The 18,789-nt window shown below is 56.4% G+C and overlaps 1 protein-coding gene across 1 annotated transcript in view; it reads left to right on the forward strand.

The window, feature by feature from the left end:
• The first annotated feature begins 4,384 nt into the window (after positions 1 to 4,384).
• LOC100085132 (rab-like protein 6) overlaps positions 4,385 to 18,789 on the forward strand; it is a 54,220-nt gene continuing 39,815 nt past the window's right edge. The window contains exons 1-3 of the mRNA XM_029054265.2: positions 4,385 to 4,573; positions 11,429 to 11,563; positions 17,828 to 17,875. Of these exons, the coding sequence (XP_028910098.1) occupies positions 4,444 to 4,573; positions 11,429 to 11,563; positions 17,828 to 17,875 (313 nt within the window). The 5' untranslated portion in view covers positions 4,385 to 4,443. The remainder of the gene's footprint in view (positions 4,574 to 11,428; positions 11,564 to 17,827; positions 17,876 to 18,789) is intronic.

The raw sequence follows: 18,789 nt of genomic DNA on the forward strand, positions 1-18,789 counted from the left end.
AGGGGACACTGCGCAGCCCCTTCCGTCTACACGGCTGCCCAGGGGAGGGTGGGCTTTTCTGAAATGCCCCCCACCGCCCCAGCGCCTTATCGAAGGCCCGCCTCCTCCAAGAGGCCTTCCCTGAGCCCCCCCTTCCTCTTCTCCCGCTCCCTTCCGCGTCGCCCCGACTCGCTCCCTTTCTTCGTCCCCTCCCACCCCCGGCCCCACACCGCTTATGCCCTCAGCTGTCACTTATTTCTATGAACGTCCGTCTCCCGTCCTCACCGCTAGACCGTGAGCTCATCGTGGACAGGGGATGTGTCCGTTTACTGTTGCACTGTGCTCTCCCAAGCGCTTAGTGCGGTGTTTTGCGCACAGTCAACTCTCACTAAATAAGAACTGTGGTATCTGTTAAGCGCTTACTATGTGTCAGGCACCCTACTGAGCGCTTACTGGAAACTGGGGGTTAAGGGACTGTCCAACCTGATTAAGCTGATAATCTTAATCACGACGTTCGGTATCCGTTAAGCACTTATTAGGTGCCAAGCACTGTTCTAAGCGCTGGAGTAGATACGAGGTCATCAGTTTGTCCCACGTGGGGCTCACGGTCTTCATCCCCATTTTCCAGATGAGGTCACTGAGGCCCAGCCAAGTGACTTGCCCAGAGTCACACAGCCGATAAGCGGCGGAGCCGGGATTGGAACCCACGACTTCTGACTCCCAAGCCCGGGCTCTTGCCACTAAGCCAGGCTGCTTGTGTCTACCTCAGCGCTTAGAACTGTGCTTGACACATAGTAAGCGCTTAACAAGTACCATCGTTGTTATTCATTCAATAGTATTTATTGAGCGCTTACTATGTGCAGAGCACTGTACTAAGCGCTTGGGACGAACAAGTCGGCAGCAGATAGAGACGGTCCCTGCCGTTCGACGGGCTTACGGTCTGATCGGGGGAGACGGACGGACGAGAACGATGGCGACAGATAGAGTCGAGGGGAAGAACGTCTCGTAAGAACCGATGGCGACTGAATAGAATCGAGGCGATGTACAATTCATTAACAAAATAAATAGGGTAACGAAAATATAGACAGTCGAGCGGACGAGTACGGGGCCGTGGGGATGGGGAGGGAGAGGGGGAGGAGCAGAGGGAAAAGGGGAAAAAGAGGGTTTAGCTGCGGAGAGGTGAAGGGGGGGTGGCAGAGGGAGTAGAGGGAGAAGAGGAGCTCGGTCTGGGAAGGCCTCTCGGAGGAGGTGAGTTTTAAGTAGGGTTTCGAAGAGGGAAAGAGAATCGGTTCGGCGGAGGCGAGGAGGGAGGGCGTCCCGGGACCGCGGGAGGACGCGACCCGGGGGTCGACGGCGGGACGGGCGAGACCGGGGGACGGCGAGGAGGCGGGCGGCGGAGGAGCGGAGCGTGCGGGGTGGGCGGTGGAAAGAGAGAAGGGAGGAGAGGTAGGGAGGGGCGCGGTGATGGAGAGCCTCGAAGCCTAGAGTGAGGAGTTTCTGTTTGGAGCGGAGGTCGATGGGCAACCACCGGAGTCGTTTAAGAAGGGGAGCGACACGCCCGGATCGTTTCTGCGGGAAGATGAGCCGGGCGGCGGAGCGAAGGATAGACCGGAGCGGGGCGAGAGAGGAGGAAGGGAGGTCAGAGAGAAGGCCGACACGGTAGTCTAGCCGGGATATGACGAGAGCCCGTAGCGGTAAGGTAGCCGTCCGGGTGGAGAGGAGAGGGCGGATCTCGGCGATATCGTAGAGGTGAAACCGGCGGGTCTCGGTGACGGATAGGACGCGCGGGGTGAACGAGAGAGACGAGTCAAGGACGACACCGAGATCGCGGGCCCGAGAGACGGGAAGGACGGTCGTGCCATCCACGGTGATAGGGAAGTCTGGGAGAGGACCGGGTTTGGGAGGGAAGACGAGGAGCTCGGTCTCGCTCGTGTCGAGTCTTAGGTGGCGGGCCGACATCCAGGCGGAGACGTCCCGGAGGCGGGAGGAGACGCGAGCCCGAAGGGAGGGGGAGAGGACGGGGGGCGGAGAGGTAGATCTGCGTGTCATCTGCGTAGAGATGGTAGTCGAAGCCGTGAGAGCGGATGAGTTCACCGAGGGAGTGAGTGTAAATGGAGAACGGAAGAGGGCCGAGAACCGACCCTTGAGGAACTCCAACGGTTAAAGGACGGGAGGGGGAGGAGGCGCCGGCGAAGGAGCCCGAGAATGACCGGCCGGAGAGGCGAGAGGAGAACCGGGAGAGGACGGAGTCCGTGAAGCCGAGGTGAGATAGGGTATGGAGGAGGAGGGGATGGTCGACGGTGTCAAAGGCAGCAGAGAGGTCAAGGAGGATTAGAATCGAGACGGTGAGCCCCACGTGGGACAGGGATTGCGTTCAACCCCGTTTAAGTCTATCCACCCCTGAGTTTAGTACAGTGCCCAGCACACAGTGAGCGCTTAACAAACACTACGATCATTATTACGGTTGTTCACTTTGAGGCCCGGACCGCCACAACCACGGAACTCAGCCAACGGTCGCTACCAACGGTTGTTTTGTTTTTTTAATAGGACAAAGGGTATCGGATTCATTCATTCATTCAATAGTATTTATTGAGCGCTTACTATGTGCACAGCACTGGACTAAGCGCTTGGAATGTATAAATCTGTAACAGATGGAGACGGTCCCTGCCCTTTTTGACGGGCTCACGGTCTGATCGGGGGAGCCGGTCGGACGAGAACGATGGCGATAAATAGAATCGAGGGGAAGAACATCCCATTAAAACAATAGCGAATAAATAGAATCAAGGTGATGGACATCTCATTAACAAAATAAATAGGGTAATGAAGATATATACAGTTGAGAGGACGAGTACGGTGCTGAGGGGATGGGATGGGAGGGGGGAGGAGCGGAGGGAAAGGGGGGAGAAGAAGGTTTAGCTGCGGAGAGGCGAAGGTGGGGGCAGAGGGAGCAGAGGGAAAAGGGGAGCTCGGTCTGGGAAGGCCTCTCGGAGGAGGTGAGCTTTAAGTAGGGTTTTGAAGAGGGGAAGAGAATGAGTTCGGCGGAGGTGAGGAGGGAGGGCGTTCGAACGACCGCGGGAGGACGTGGCCCGGGGGTCGACGGCGGGATGGGCGAGAATGTGTTGTATTTGGTTAATAAGGTGTATATCTCCTTTAAGCCCGTCATCGGGCAGGGATCGTCTCTATCTGTTGCCAAATGGTCCATTCCAAGCGCTCAGTACAGTGCTCTGCACATAGGCGCTCAATAAATACTACTGAATGAATGATTCTATTTATCTTGAGGATGTGGTCTTGTTTTTGTTTGGTTCCGTTCTGCTCCGCCGTCCGTCTCCCCCGTTTATAATGTCGGTATTTCTTAAGCGCTTACTATGTGCAGAGCACTGTTCTAAGCGCTGGGGTTGATACGGGGTCATCAGGGGGTCCCACGTGAGGCTCACGATCTCAATCCCCATTTTACAGATGAGGTCACTGAGGCCCAGAGAAGTGAAGGGACTTGCCCACAGTCACACAGGCTGCTGACAAGTGGCAGAGCCGGGATTAGACCGTGAGCCCGTCGTGGGGCAGGGATGGTCTCTCTCTGTTGCCCAACTGTCCATTCCAAACGCTTGGTCCAGTGCTCTGCAGCGTGGCTCAGTGGCAAGAGGCCGGGCTTGGGAGTCAGAGGTCACGGGTTCGACTCCCGGCTCTGCCACTTGTCAGCTGTGGGACCGTGGGCCAGTCACTTCACTTCTCTGGGCCTCAGTGACCTCATCTGTCAAATGGGGGATGAACTGGGAGCCTCACGTGGGACCACCCGATTACCCTGTATCTAGCCCGGCCCTTGGAACGGTGCTCTGCACACAGTAAGCGCTTAACAAATACCGACACTATCAGTCAGCGCTCAATAAATACGAGCGAGCGAACGAACGCGTGACGAAAAGCAGTCCGTCGGAAGAGCGGGAAGGGCGGCGGCAGCCGGCGGCCCGGTCGCGGAGGCCCGGTCGCGGAGGCCCGGTCGCGGAGGCCCGGTCGCGGAGGCCCGGTCGCGGAGGGCTGGTCGCGGAGGCTTCTCGGCCCTCACCGGCCGCCGTAGCCTCCTCCCCGCGCGCTCCTGTCAGTCTTCTCGGAGGCCCCGCCCCCTCGATGCGGCCCCGCCCGTCGCCCTGGCCCCGCCCCTCGGTCCGACTCAGCCAATCGGATCAGGCCTCGCCCCATCGGCTCTGGCCCCGCCCCCCCCCGGGCGGCGGAGCGAGCTGCAAGATGGCGGCGCGGGCGGCCGGCTGAGGGAGCGCGGGGGGCGGCCGGGCCCGCGCCCACACCCCGACCGACCGACCGACCGACCGACCGACCGACCGACCGACCGACCGACGGACCCACCCATAGACAGACAGAGCCCCGCCCGCCCGCCCGCCCCTCCGCGCGTCCGTCCGTCCGTCCGCGCGTCCGTCCGTGCGGCCATGGCCCGCGGGCTGTGAGGCGGCCGCGAAGATGCTGTCGGCGCTGAAGAAGCTGGTGGGTTCGGAGGCGGGGGCGGGGCGGGAGCGGCCCATCCCGGCCGGCCTCCAGTCGATGAACCGGGCCCTGCAGAGGAGGTTCGCCAAGGGCGTCCAGTACAACAGTGAGTCGTCGTCGTCGCCGCCGCCGCCGCCGCCGCCGCCGCCGCGCCCAGCCCTCCCTTCTCCCCTCCCGGCTTGCGGATCCGAGAAGCGGCGCCGCTCGGGGCCGGGACCCCGCCCTTGGGAGGCCGAGGTCGCGGGTTCGAATCCCGACCCCGCCGCCCGCCAGCTGGGCGACTGTGACCGGTCACTTCCCTGGGCCTCGGTTCCCTCATCCGTCAAATGGGGGTGAAGACCGGGGGGAGCCCCACGTGGGACCGCCTCATTCCCTCGTTCCTGGGGTACCCTCCCAGCGCTTCGAACGGGGCTGGGCACATAGTAATCCCCCTTTATTGCTCAGTTGTACTTTCCAAGCGCTTAGAACAGTGCTCTGCACACAGTAAGCGCTCAAGAAATGCGCCCGAATGACCGACCGAACGACTGAACCCACATCCTCAGCCTCCCAAGCCCTTGCTCTTTCCACGGAGCCGCACCGATGAGGGTGAAGATGATGGTATTTCGTAAGCGCTTACTATGTGCCGAGCGGTGTCCTAAGCGCCGGGGGAGAGCCAAGGTCATCAGCTCTTCCCCCGTGGGGCTCCCAGTCTTCACCCCCATTTGACGGATGAGGGCACCGAGGCCCGGAGAAGGGAAGTGACTTGCCCGAGGTCGCAGAGGTGGGATTCGAACCCACGACCTAGGACTCCCAAACTCGGGTTCCTACCGCTAAGCCCCGCTTCTTTAGTCAGTTGGCACAATCCTTGCCCTCAAGGAGCTCTCATTCTCTGGGCTGAGCACTGGACTGAGCGCTTGGGGGAGGGCGGTGTTCATTCAGTCCTATTTATTGAGCGCTTACCGGGTGCACTGAGCGCTTGGGAGAGGACAGTATGACAATAAACACATTCCCTCCCCACGATGGCTTGGTACAGTGCTCTGCACGTAGTAAGCGCTCAATAAATGAGCTCAATAAGAAGCAGCGAGGCTCAGTGGAAAGAACCCGGGCTTGGGAGTCAGAGGTCATGCGTTCGAATCCCCGCTCTCCCGCTTGTCAGCTGTATGACCCTGGGCAAGTCCTTTCACTTCTCTCCGTCTGTTACCTCATCTGTAGAATGGGGATTAACGGTGAGCCTCGAGTGGGACAAGCTGATTCCCGTGTCTACCCCAGCGCTTAGAACAGTGCTCTGCACATAGCGCTTGACGAATACCAACATTAATAAATACTATTGAATGAATGCATCGGGGGAGTGACGGGAATGAATGAATGACGGGAATGAACATAAGTGCTTGGGGGGCCGGTGAATAAAGGGAGCGAGGTTGGGTGAGGCAGGAGGGAGAAGAGGGCAGGAGGGCTTAGTCAGGGGAGGCTTCCTGGAGGAGATGGGCCTTCGATAAGGCTTTGAAGGGGAGGAGAGTCACGGTCTGTCGGATGGGAGGAGGGACGTGAGCGAGAGGCCCGTGGCCAAATAGACGGGATGGAGGCCCGGTGAGAAGGTTGGCACTGGAGGAGCGGAGTGCGCGGGCTGGGTCGGAGGAGGAGAGCGGCGAGGTGTGAGGTAGGCGGGGGGCGAGGGGACGGAGAGCTTGAAAGCCGACGCCGAGGAGTTTTTGTTCGACGCGGAGGGACGGGCAACCACTGGAGTTTGTTGAGGAGCGGGGCGACGGGGCCCGAACGTTAGCGGGCACGCTTCCGGCCCCCGGGGTGCTTTCTCGCCGTCTGCGTGCCGAGCGCTGGACTGAGCGCTTTGGAGGGTGCCGTCGAGTCGGTTGACTCGATCCCCGTTCTCGAAGAGCCGGCTGGGGAAACGGGAGCGGTCGATCAGTAGCCTTTACTCGGTGCTTGTTTTCGTCAGTGGGATTTCCTGAGCATTCGCTGCGTGCGGAGCACTGGGCTAAGCGCTTGGGAGAGGGTGACGGAGCTCGGAGGCACGATCCTTCCTTTCGAGAAGCTCGCGGTGTACTTACTCCGTGCCGAGCCCTGTGCAGAGCACTCGGCTTAGCGGGAAGAGCCCGGGCCCGGGAGTCAGAGGTCGTGGGTTGAGAAGCAGCGTGGCTCAGCGTGGCTCAGTGGAAAGAGCCCGGGCTTCGGAGCCAGAGATCATGGGTTCGAATCCCGGCTCTGCCACTGGTCAGCTGTGTGACTGTGGGCAAGTCACTTCACTTCTCTGTGCCTCAGTTACCTCATCTGTAAAATGGGGATTCAGACCGCGAGCCCCACGTGGGGCGACCCGATTCCCCTGTGTCTACCCCAGCGCTCAGAACAGCGCTCTGCACATAGTCAGCACTTAACAAACACCAACATTATTCTTATTATTCCCGGCTCCGCCGCCCGTCTGCTGTGAGACGCTGGGCAAGTCACTTCGCTTCCCCGTGCCTCAGTGACCCCGTCTGGAAAATGGGGATGAAGACCGGGAGCCCCACGTGGGACGACCTGATTGCCCTGTATCTACTCCGGCGCTCAGAACAGTGCTTGGCACGTAGTAAGCGCTTAACAGATGCCATCGTTATTATTATTACTGGGAGAGGACGATCGAGTTGGTGGGCGTGACCTCTGTTATCAAGTAGCTAGCCGGGGAAGCCGGCCCAATTAATGAGTGGTATTTATTGAGCGCTTATTTTGTGCACGGCATGGCGCTGTACGTATTAAGCGTTCGGGAGAGGTCAGGAGAGTTAATTGGCAGTGTCCCTTAAGGAGCTGACAGTTACCACCCAGGCCCGCTTCCCAATTAACGGCTCCCTTCCCTTCTGTAGTCCTCTACGGAGAGGCTTGTGGAGCCAATCTTAACTTCTGAATTCTAATAATAATAAGAGTATTGGTTTCAAGATATAGCCAGATCAGACCCAGTCCCTGTCCCACTCGGGGTTCACAAGGCCCATTTTATACATGAGGAAACTGAGGCACAGAGAGATTGAATGACTTGCCCCGAGGTCACTCAGGCAAGGGGCGGAGCTGGAATTAATAATAATAATAATAATAATTGTGGTATTTGTTAAGCGCTTACTATGTGCCAGGCACTTTTGAAAGCATTGGGGTGGATACGGGCAAATGGAGTCGGGCACGGTCCTTGTCCCGTGTGGGGCTCGCCGTCTTAGGAGAAAACACTGAGAGAGCCCGGGCTTGGGAGTCGGAGGACGTGGGTTCCCATCCCGGTTCTGCCACTTGTCTGCTCGGTGACCCTGGCCAGGTCACTTCACTTCTCTGGGCCTCCGCTCCCTCATCTGCAAAATGGGGGCAAAGACCGGGAGCCCCACACGGGACGATCTGATTACCCTGTATCTACCCCAGCGCTTAGAACGGTGCTTGGCACGTAGTAAGCGCTGAGCAAATGCCGTTATTATATTATTAGTCCCCATTTCCCAGATGACGGAACCGAGGCCCAGAGAAGTGAAGTGACTTGCCCGAGGCAAGTGGCGGAGCTAGCACCCAGGTGATCCGGTGAGCGGCCCGATGCTTTTTCTGCTCAACCCCACTGGTTCCCACGGCGCTTAGAGTCAGAGGGGAGGGAGAACGGGTACTTAATCCCCCCTCTGACGGATGAGGAAACCGAGGCCCGGAGAGCGACCGCCCCAGTGTCCCACAGCGGCGGAGTCGGGACTGGAACCCAGGTCTCCGGCCTCGCAGCCCAGCAGGCCGCGGTGGCGCCCGGCCTCCGGATCCACGTGTCTGTCGGGAAGGGACGGGAGGGGAGAGGACACCGGGCCTGGCCCGACGGGGTCCCGCCCCCTCAAACGCCGCTTTTCTTTCTTTAGCTCTTACTGCCTGCGGAGCACTGGACTCGGCACTCGGGCGAGGACACCAGAACAGACACATTCCCTGCCCACGACGAGCTTACGGTCTAGAGGGGGAGGCAGACGAGGCTACTCTCCTACTCCAACCCGGCCCGCGCGCTTCGCTCTTCTAACGCTCACCCGCTCGCTGTCCCTCCAGCTCCTCTCTCTCGCCCCCGGCCCGCCCTCCCTCCTCGGGGCCGACGGATAACTGCTCTCCCCTGCTCCTCCAAGAAGCCTTCCCTGACTGAGCCCGCCTCTCCTCTTCTCCCACTCCCTCCGCGTTGCCCCGACTTGCTCCCTTCTTTCATCCTCCTCCCCGGCCCCGTCGCACTTACGCCCGTAGCCGTCGTCTATTTCTCTGTTTCCTTCGGCGTCCGTCTCCTTCTCTAGACCGTGAGCCCGTCGAGGGCAGGGGATGGGTCTCTTTATTTTACCGTCCTCTCCCGAGCGCTTAGCTCAGTAAGTACGATCGAACGAATGAATGGGGATCCCTGAATGACAGCTATGGACGTGAGTGGTGCGGGGCTGGGACGGGAGGGAGATGAATAAAGGGAGCGAGTCGGGGCGACGCGGGAGGGAGCGGGGGGGGGGGGGGGGGCTTCGGGAAGGCCTCTTGGAGGAGACGGCTGGGAAGGGGGGGAAGTGTGATTGTCTGTGGGATTTGAGGAGGGAGGGCGTCCCAGGCCCGAGGCGGGACGTGGGCCGGGGGGGTCGCGGCTGAGGCTTCCGCTCCCCGGACGGAACGAATCGCCGAACGGGGCGGTCGCTCACTCCTGGGGCGGAGAGGCCGGGACGGCGCTCTGTCGCCTTAGCGGGAATTTAGGCCGGCGGCCCCGGGTGGGACCGGATTATCGTGTATCTCCCCCAGTGCTTGGCATGTAGTGAGTGCTTAACAAATGCCACGGTTATTAGTACCGTTGCTATCAATCGGCATGGCCCGATTATTATTATTACTTATCCGAAGCGGTGCGACCTAGGGGAAAGAGCACGGGCCCGGGAGCCAGAGGACCTGGGTCCTAATCCCGGCTCCGCCGACTCGTTTATTGCGTGACCTTCGGCGGGTCACTTGATTTCTCCGGGCCTCAGTTTCCTCAGATATAAAATGGGGATTCATTCCCCGTTCTCCTACTATGGCGGTGAGCCCCACCCGAGTGGTAGAGGGACTGTGTCCGACCTGATTAACTTGGATCTCCCCCCCCAGCGCTTAGCACACAGTAAGCACCGCAGTTATCAATTATTCGGTTCAAAAGGAGTAAACCAGGATGGAAAGTTCTTTCTCCGACTTCCCCCGCAAAGGCTGGTTAGAGATTTTAGAGCGGCGGCTGTTGAAGCTTTGTTTTGAGGATTTGTTTCGACGTGCGTCTCCCGCCTTCTGGACCCTAAGCCCGGTGTGGACAGGAATTGTCTCTCTTCATTGCCGAATTGTACTTCCCAAGCGCTCAGTACAGTGCTCTGCACAGAGTAGGCGCTCGGTAGTTACGACCGAGACCAGCGTAAGATGTCAGGGCTGGGGAGCGTGCGTGCCGATTGTCGTGGACTCTCCCAGATGTTTAGCGCAGTGCTCTGTCCACGGAAGGCGCTCGGTAAATACCAATGCTCTTGGACCGATCGCTCGGCCGTATTACTAACAGCACCCGGAGGGCTTTTCAGTGCAGTATTTTCACCTTGTCGGGGTTTCCCGCCGTAATAAAATGGTGCCCCTCCATTCCCCCCGCCCCTTCGGGAAAACTCTGATCTCCATAGTAACTCCTGCTTCGTTAATAGGGAGTGGAATATTTCGGAGACATGTAGATTCGCTTTCTCCGAAGTAAAGGAGAATACAGGCCGCAGCCTGTATTTATTTTCATTTCCCCTTTCACCGAGTACGTTTCAGCTCCCCGTCGCGGGAGTGGAGTTAAACTGCTTATCTCTTAAACGGTCCGAATAACTCGGAGTTATTTTGATCGGCTTTGGTTCCGTCACTCGCCGAAGCCGGGTCCAGCGGAGCGTTGGGATTTTCAAATCCCCGTCAAACTTGCCATTTCTAAACTGCTCGCGACCCGGAATCTGTTTCCTTTCTGAGTTCTGGGTGCCGCCAGAGTGACCCCCATTGGAGTGGGCCGAGCCAGCGAAGGCTCGGGGGATTCGGAAGGAGAGAAGGAACGAAGCGCTAGGCCTGCGGAGAGAAAATGGAAATAGGGCGTGTGAAGTGGGAATGAGGTCGGGCGGACCAGAATTGAGGTTTAATCCCGTGGGGGCCGGCGGATGGAAAGAAATACCGTCCCTCGCTTCCTCCGGCGGCGCTTTCGAGATCCTCCGGTCGCTGAAGGCTGGAGATGGTGGTCGTCACTGCAGAGTGGTCAGGCAGATACGTGCTTTCCCATTCATTTCTTTCCACCCCCCAAAGTAGGATGGATCGGAAGCATTCCGCCGCGAGGCTCTGATGAAATTTCCCACGTAAGAGCCGCCTGTCTCCCTGGTAGACGGGACCGAGGACGGACGGCGAGTAACCGGAAGACTGCCGCTATCGTTCGGTCATTTTAGAACCAGAAATGGAAAAGAATTCTTGGGGCTCTCCCCCGGCGCTCACTGCCCTAAAGAACGTGGGAAAGGCGAACCGCGGCCGTAGAAACAAATGTAGATATAGACAGCGGAGCGTTGTTGTGTGTTATTCATTCATTCATTCGGTCCTATTTATCGACTGTGCAGAACACTGGACTAAGCGCTTGTAAAGTACAGGACAGGAATAGAGAGAGACAATCCCTGCCCACAAAGAGCTTACAGTCTGCGGGGGGGGCGGGGGAGACGGACATCAAAACAAATGTACGGTCCAGTAAGCGCTCAGTAAATTCCATTGGTTGATTAAAAAAAAGAGACAGAGGAAGACTTGAGAGACTTAAAGTGTCCCGTGGCTTGAAGTTGAGGCACAGGGGCAGCAGCTTGGTGCGGAATGGCGGGCGAGAAAACCAACGGTTTGGGCCAGTATTACCGTGGCAGGCTCCAGATGAGGAAACGAAAATCATCGCGTTAAAAACTTTCCCTTCGGTGCGACCTAACCAGTCTGTGTTGTCTCTTCTGTGACTTTCTCCTTCGACTCCTCCTCTTCCCGCTCTCCCTCCTCCTCCTCCTAGTGAAAATCGTGATCCGAGGAGACAGGAACACCGGAAAAACCACTCTGTGGCACCGACTCCAAGGAAAGGCGTTTATCGAGGAGTACATTCCCACTCAAGAGATCCAGGTCACCAGTATCCACTGGAACTATAAAAGTAAGCGGTGGCGGGATCCCGGGGAGACGGGGCTCAAATGCTAAAGTGTTTCTACCGACCGTTGGAGGGGCGGGTTCATGCTGCGGGTCCTTCGGTCAGTCAGTCGTATTTACTGAGCGCTTACTGGGTGCAGAGCACTGTCCTAAGCGCTTTGGAAAGTACAATTCAGCAATAAAGCGACGGTCCCTGCCCACACCGGGCTTACGGCCTGGAAGGGGGGAGACATCAGAACAAATAAACAGGCATCGATATAAATAAATAGAATTATAGATCTCTGCACGTCAAAACAAGTAAACAGGCATCGATACAAATAAATAGAATTATAGATCTATGCACGTCAAAACAAGTAAACGGGCCACGATATAAGTACGTCGAATTAGAGATATATACACGTCAAAACAAGCGGGCATTAATGTAAATAAAGAGAATTATGGATGTATACACGTACACAGTCTTTAGAAGCAGCACGACCTAGCGGAAACAATAATAATAATAATAATAATAACGGTATTTGTTAAGCATTTACTATGTGCCAGAAGCAGCGTGGCTCAGTGGCAAGAGCCCGGGCTCGGGAGTGAGAGGTCATGGGTTTGAATCCCGGCTCTGCCACTTGTCAGCTGTGTGACCGTGGGCAAGTCACTTAACTTCTCTGTGCCTCAGTTACCTCGTCTGTAGAATGGGGATTAACTGTGAGCCTCACGTGGGACAACCTGATTACCCTGTATCTCCCCCAGCGCCTAGAACAGTGCTCTGCACACTGTAAGCGCTTAACAAATACCAACAAATCGGGGTGGACAGAGTCCCTGTCCCACGTGGAGCTCACGGTCTCAATCCTCATTTTACAGATGAAGGAACTAAGGCACGGGGAAGTGAAGTGACTTGCCCCGGGTCACACAGCAGACGTGTGGCAGAACAGAGATTAGAACCCAGGCCCTTCCGACTCCCAGGCCCGGGCTGGGAGGCGGGGGGTCCGGGTTGTAATCCCGACTCTGCCGTCGACTCGGGCGAGTCGCTTCACTCCTCTGGGCCTCGGTTTCCTTGTCTGTCAAAGTGAGGATTCATTCATTCAATTGTATTTGAGCGCTTACTATGTGGAGAGCACTGTACTAAGTGTTTGGGATGTGCAGTTTGGCAGCAGATTCAATTCCTGTTCTCCCTCCTCCTTAATGCGAGCCCCGTGCGGGACAGGGACTGTGCCCCACCTGATAATCTCGTATCTACTGCAACGCTTATTACAGTGTTTGCCACCTAGGAAGCTCTGAACCGATGCCGTCGTCATTATTGCTATTGGTCCCATTACCGATGGATTTTGCGTTGATCAGAGTCTTTCTCATCGGCCTTAGCTGTTTCTTTACCCAGAAAAGCTCGAGTTTTCCGAGCTGGCTTCTTCCAAAAACTCCCCAGGGAGGAAAGTTCTTCAAAACAAACGCAAAGCAAACAGACTGGGAATAGTCGTGTTCTCCGAATGGAAGTGCCCTCCAAACAAGGCGGGGAAAAAGAAAATCACTTGAACCATACTCATCTGTGGGAGTTGAAACCTCCCCTCCCACCGTATCGGGGCTTGGTCCGACGCCAGATGGGCAGACAGGTAGGGTTTTGTTTCTCTCTGTTGGCCGAGGGCGGTGTTTCAGGAATAAATGATGGGAAAAGAGGCTTCTAAGAAATTCCCAGTCGCTACGTTGGGTGACTCTCTCGTCCGTAAACTGGGGTTAAGACCGCGAGTCCCGGGTGGGACGTGGACTGTGTCCGACCTGATTTGCTTGTATTACAATAATAAATGGTATTTGTTAAGCCCTTACTTTGTGCCAGGCAGCGTCCTAAGCGCTGGGGTGGATACAGGCAAATGGAGTCGGACACAGTCCCTGTCCCACGTGGGGCTCACAGTCTCCATCCCCATTTTCCAGATGCGGGAACTGAGGCCCAGAGAAGTGAAGCGATAGAATCCGTTAGTCGCGCTCTCTGCCTCCAGGTGCATACGGTCAACCGCTTAGAACAGTGCTCTGCACACAGTAAGCGCTTAATAAGTACGACTGAACGAGTGACTACGGTCTACTGTGAGCGCAGCGGAGGAGAGGGGGTCAAGCGGTCACGATCTCTGCCCTCAAGGGGCGTGCCGAGGGACGATCATCGTCCCCGCCTTCAGAGCCTCGTTGAAGGCCCGGCTCCTCCAAGAGGGCTTCCTTGACTGCACCCTCCCCTCCTCTTCTCCCGCTCCCTTCTGCATCACCCTGACCTGCCTCCTTTATTCATTTATTCATTCAGTCGTTTTTACTGAGACCTTCCCGAGTGCAAACCACTGTACTGAACGCTTGGGAGAAGACACTGGAACGATAAACAGACACATCCCCTGCCCACGATGAGCTCACAGTCTAGAGGGTTATTCGCCCCCTCTCCCAGCCCCACAGCATTTAAGTCCTATTTTTATTTATATCAACGTCTGTCCCCCCCACCCACCCCAGACTCTAAGCTCCGGAGCGGAGTATGCGTCTGTTTATTGTCCATTCGTTCATCGGTATTTATTGAGCGCTTACTGTGTGCAGAGCACTATATTAAGCGCTTGGGAAGTAGAATTGGGCGATAAAGAGAGACAGTTCCGGCCCACAGTGGCACCAAAGCAGATCTTTCAACAGCCACTGCTCTAAAATCTCTTCTGTTGTACCCTCCTTAGTGCTCAGTGCTGTGCACACAGTGAGGGCTCAGTAAATACCACTGACCGGCTCCATTACAGGAAGGAGGAAGTACCGGAGTCGGGAAAATACGTTGAAGCCTATGGGGGAGGGCTTGATGTCATTAAATGGGGCGTGAACGGCAGTCGATCCGAGGTGGGGAGGTTCCAAATCGGTCAGGCAACGCAAGTGATAAAATGTGAACCTTAAACACAAGTCAAAAGGAGTGGCCAAAAAAGCCGCCAGAAGCCTAGAGATGGTTTAAAAAACGAAACACGTTCGAGGTTCAGGTAAAACGGACCACGCTTCACGATCAGCTCCACTAGAAAGATTGCCGGTTAAAAGAAGTTGTCGTCGGAGAAGCGGCGGGACCTGGGTTCTAATCCTGGCCCCGCCACTTGTCTGCCACGTGACCTTGGTCGTGTCGCTTCACTTCCCTGGGCCGCAGTTCCCTCATCAGCAAAGGGGGGATTAAGACCGCGAGCCCCACGTGGGACATGAACTTTGCCCCATCTGATCCATCTGGGGCTCACAGAGTGAGTCCAGCAAGCACTCCACGGGCTCACGTTCTGCCCATCGTAAGGTAAAACGTCGCTTTTCGGAGCATCCGTTTTTCAGAGCAGGCTCCGTGACGGATTCAAAGCGGTGGGGTAATCCCTTCAGCCTTCTTTCTTCCACCTTTTTTTTTTTTTACCTTTTGGAAGCGGTTAGTGGTCATCGTTAACCGGGAAGTCCACGGGATCCAAACCTTCAGGCCGAGCTGGGGAATTGTCCGTTTCGAAGCCGGCCACGTGTGGCATTCAGAAATCCGGGCCAAGAGGCAGCGGGTGGCTCTTTAAAACAGTCACCCGCCGACGCCGCTGCTCCCGACTTGGTTTGCGATCTTTAATCTTGAGAGACCTTTTCTACATATCAGTCGGTTGTATAACAAATGCCACACGTATTATTGTTTAAGGCCGACGATAAGGAATCTCCGTTTGGTGCAGAGGTGGATGGGCAACCACCGGAGGTTCTTGAGGAGTGGCGAAACGTGGCCTGAATTTTTTCTGTAGAAGAGTGATCCGGGCTGTGGAGTTTAGTGCGGACTGGAGTGGGGAGAGACGGGCGGCAGGGAGGTCAGCAAGGAGGCTGATGCGGTAATCGAAGCGGGATAGGATAAACGCTTGGATTCACCTAGTAGCGGTTTGGATAGAGAGGAAGGGATGGATTTTAGTGATGTCGGGGACGTGGAATCAACGGGGTTTAGTAGTGGATTTGAAGAGGTGGGTCGAACGAGAGCGAGGCGTCAAGGGTCATGCCGGTGGATGTAAGACAGGAAGGGTGGTGGTGCTGTCTACAGTGATGGGAGAGTCAGGGGAATGACAGAGTTCAGAGTTCTGTTTTGGACATATAAAGTCTGAGGTGACGGCTCATCCAAGAAGCGATGTCTTGAAGGCAGGAGGAAATGCGAGGCTGGGGAGAGGGAGAGAGATCAGGGCCGGTGGTGGAGATTTGGGTATCGTCCGCGTAGAGGTGGGAGTCGAAGCCGTGTGAGCGAATGAGTTCTCCGAGGGAGTGGATGGAGATGGAGAACAGCGGGGGACCCGGAACCGAACCTCCTGTTCACGGTTTGGGAATGGGAGGCGGAAGTGTAGCCCGGAAAAGAGAGCCAGCGGCCAGAGAGAGAAGAGGAGAACCAGGAGGGGACAGAGTCAGCGAAGCCAAGGTCGGATAACGTTTCCAGGAGAAGGAGGCGGTCGACGGCGGCCGAGAGGTCGAGGTGGATGAGGATAGAGGAGAGGCCGTTGGATTTGACGAGGAGGCGATCACTGGTGACCTTTGAGGGCGGTTTCTGGGCAGCGAAGGGGACGGAAGTCAGCTAGGAGGGGGGTCGGGGAGAGAATCGGAGGAGGGGACCTTGAGACCGTGGGGGTAGACGATCGGCTCGAGAAGCTCGGAGAGGAAAGGGAGGAGGCAGATGGGGCGATAGCTGGAGGGGGCCGTGGGTCAAGGGAGGGTGTTTTTAGGGTAGGGGAAGAATGGGCATGTTTGAAAGCAGTGGGGAAGAAGCCTTTGGAGAGTGAGCGGTTGAAGATGGCAGTTAGGGAGGGAGGGAGGGAGGGGGAGAGGGTTTTGATAAGAGTGCGAAGGAGTGGGGTCGGATGCGCAGGTGGAAGGAGTGGGATTTTAGGGAGGGCAGGAGATCTCCTCTAGAGATACTGCTGGGAAAGATGGGAGAGTTTGAAGGAGGAGCCTCCAGATCCACCTATCACACTTCCCCGCCGCCCCCCCGCCTTCGAAGCCCCCTTTTCCTCAGCTTCTCCGCTCCCCGTCGCCCCGACTCGCTCCCTTTGCTCTACCGCCACCCCCCCCAAAACCAGTTGTGTATAGATATGCATATCTATAATTCTGTTTATTTATGGTAACGCCTGTTTGCTTGTTTTGAGATGTATCTATAATTCTCTTAATTAATGCTCCCGTTGCCTGTTTACTTGTTTTGGCGTCTGTCTCCCCGCTTCTAGACCGTAAGCCCGTTGCGGGCAGGGATGGTCCGTCTTTATCGCTGTATTGCGCTTTTCAAGAGCTTAGTACCGTGTTCGGCACACGGTAAACGCTCAGTAAATACGACCGAATGAATGAGCAGGAAGAGGGCGGGACAGGGGAAGGCCAGGAGACAAAAGTTTAGGGATATCAGGCCTGACAGTTTCGATTTTCTCAATAAAGTATCGTTGTACTTTACCCTTTCCTTGAAGTTGCCTGGTGAATACCTTTATAAAAGTCCAAGTAATTCACCAGTGGCTTTCGGAAAATACTCATATCCAAGTCTGATATTTAGCTTTCGACTTAGATCCTTGTTCGGGCTTATTAAATGTTTAGTAGCTGCTGCGCTGGAACTATCCAAAAAACGTTTTTTTCCCCCCTTTTTTAAAATGGTATCCGTTCGGCGCTTGGGAGAGTACAGTATAGCAGAGACGGTAGGCACGTTCCCTACCCACGAGGAGCTTAAAGGGTGGGGGGGGGGGGGACAGGCATTAATGGAAATAAATTACGGATTTTTTTTAATGGCATTTGTTAAGCACTTGCCAAGCGCTGTTCTGAGCCCTGGGGTAGATACAGGATCATCAGATCGGACCCAATCCCCGTCCCACGTGGGGCTCGCGGTTTTAATCCCCGTTTTGCAGATGAGGTAACTGAGGCACGCAGAGGGTTAGCGACTTACCACGGCAGACAGGCGGTGGAGCCGGGATAAGAACCCAGCTCTTCTGACTCCCAGGGCTCTTCCCCCTAGGCCGCGCTGCTTCTCAGCTGGTATTTATTGAGCGCTTACTGCGTGCAGAGCACTGTACGAAGCCCTTGGGGGAGAGTAAGATGGAACGGAGTCAGTAAACCCGTTCCCCGCCCTCGAGGAGCTTGCAGTCCAGAGCACCGAAACTCCGCGAAACCAAAAACGCACCGTCGACTGGAGAAACGAAAGGAGAATAATGTCTTGGGGGGCGTTTTCTGAGTTCCTGCCTCCTCTTCGGCTGCTGGCGATTGCCTTGAATTTTATTACAGAGGCATCAGTGCCAAAGGTTCCCTTCGCGAGCCTTCCTGATGTCACCTTCCTTTCCTTTTTCAGCCACCGACGATATCGTGAAGGTCGAAGTCTGGGACGTGGTCGACAAGGGTAAGCGCGCTCCCGCCTCGTCGGCGGCCTCCTCCGGATCGGCCGCCTGGTCCCCCCCGCGAATCGGGGAGAACGAATCCTTGCCTTTTCTTCGAATCCGGCCAGCGGTGCTGTTTGCTGAGCCCCTGCTGTGTGCCGAGCCCCGAGCTAAGCGCAGGGAGCGTCCAGTACGGGACAGCCTGGTTGTTTTCTCCTTTTGGGTGCAGTAGAATCCCGTGGGTGTCTTTGGCTAATACGGTCAGTCGGGGGTATGTACTGAGCGCTGACTACGTGCAGAGCTTGGGAGAGTAAGTACACTAAAACAGAGCTGCTAGACGCGGTCCCTGTCCTCTCCGATCTAACATTATTATTAATTGTCATTACCGTGATGGTCATCATTTCAGAAGTCCAGAGCCCAGCGGCGGTCGTTGCCATATGGGGTTTATGAAGCACTTCCCGGGTGCCAGAGCCCGCTATTAAGCGCCGGGAGAGAATACGCAGTTACCCGGGAGTGGGTCTTTCAACTCTGTTTTACCGTTAATGATGATGGGGTTCGTTAGGCGCCTCCTCTGTGCCAAGCACTGTTCTGAGCGCTGGGGTAGATACAGGCCGAGCAGGTTGTCCCACGTGGGGCTCGCACTTTTAATCCCCATTTTGCCGACGTGGTAACCGAGGCCCAGGTGGGTAAGTCACTTACCAAGGCCACACGGCAGACAAGTGGCGGAGGCAGGATTAGAATCCACGACCTCTGACTCTCAAGCGCGGGCTCTTTCCACTCAGCCACGCTGCTTCTCTGTCGTTCTGTCCCGGGCGCTTAGTAGAGTGTTCCGGGCGCTTAGTAAGAGCTCCGTCGGCACCTTTGGGTGATTTCTCAATGCCTCAACCTGCCCCCGGAGTGCGTCCTAAGAATCTGTTGCGTACGCTTAGACAAATGA

This window comes from Ornithorhynchus anatinus, chromosome X4, assembly GCF_004115215.2.
Source record: "Ornithorhynchus anatinus isolate Pmale09 chromosome X4, mOrnAna1.pri.v4, whole genome shotgun sequence".
Lineage (NCBI taxonomy): Eukaryota > Metazoa > Chordata > Mammalia > Monotremata > Ornithorhynchidae > Ornithorhynchus > Ornithorhynchus anatinus.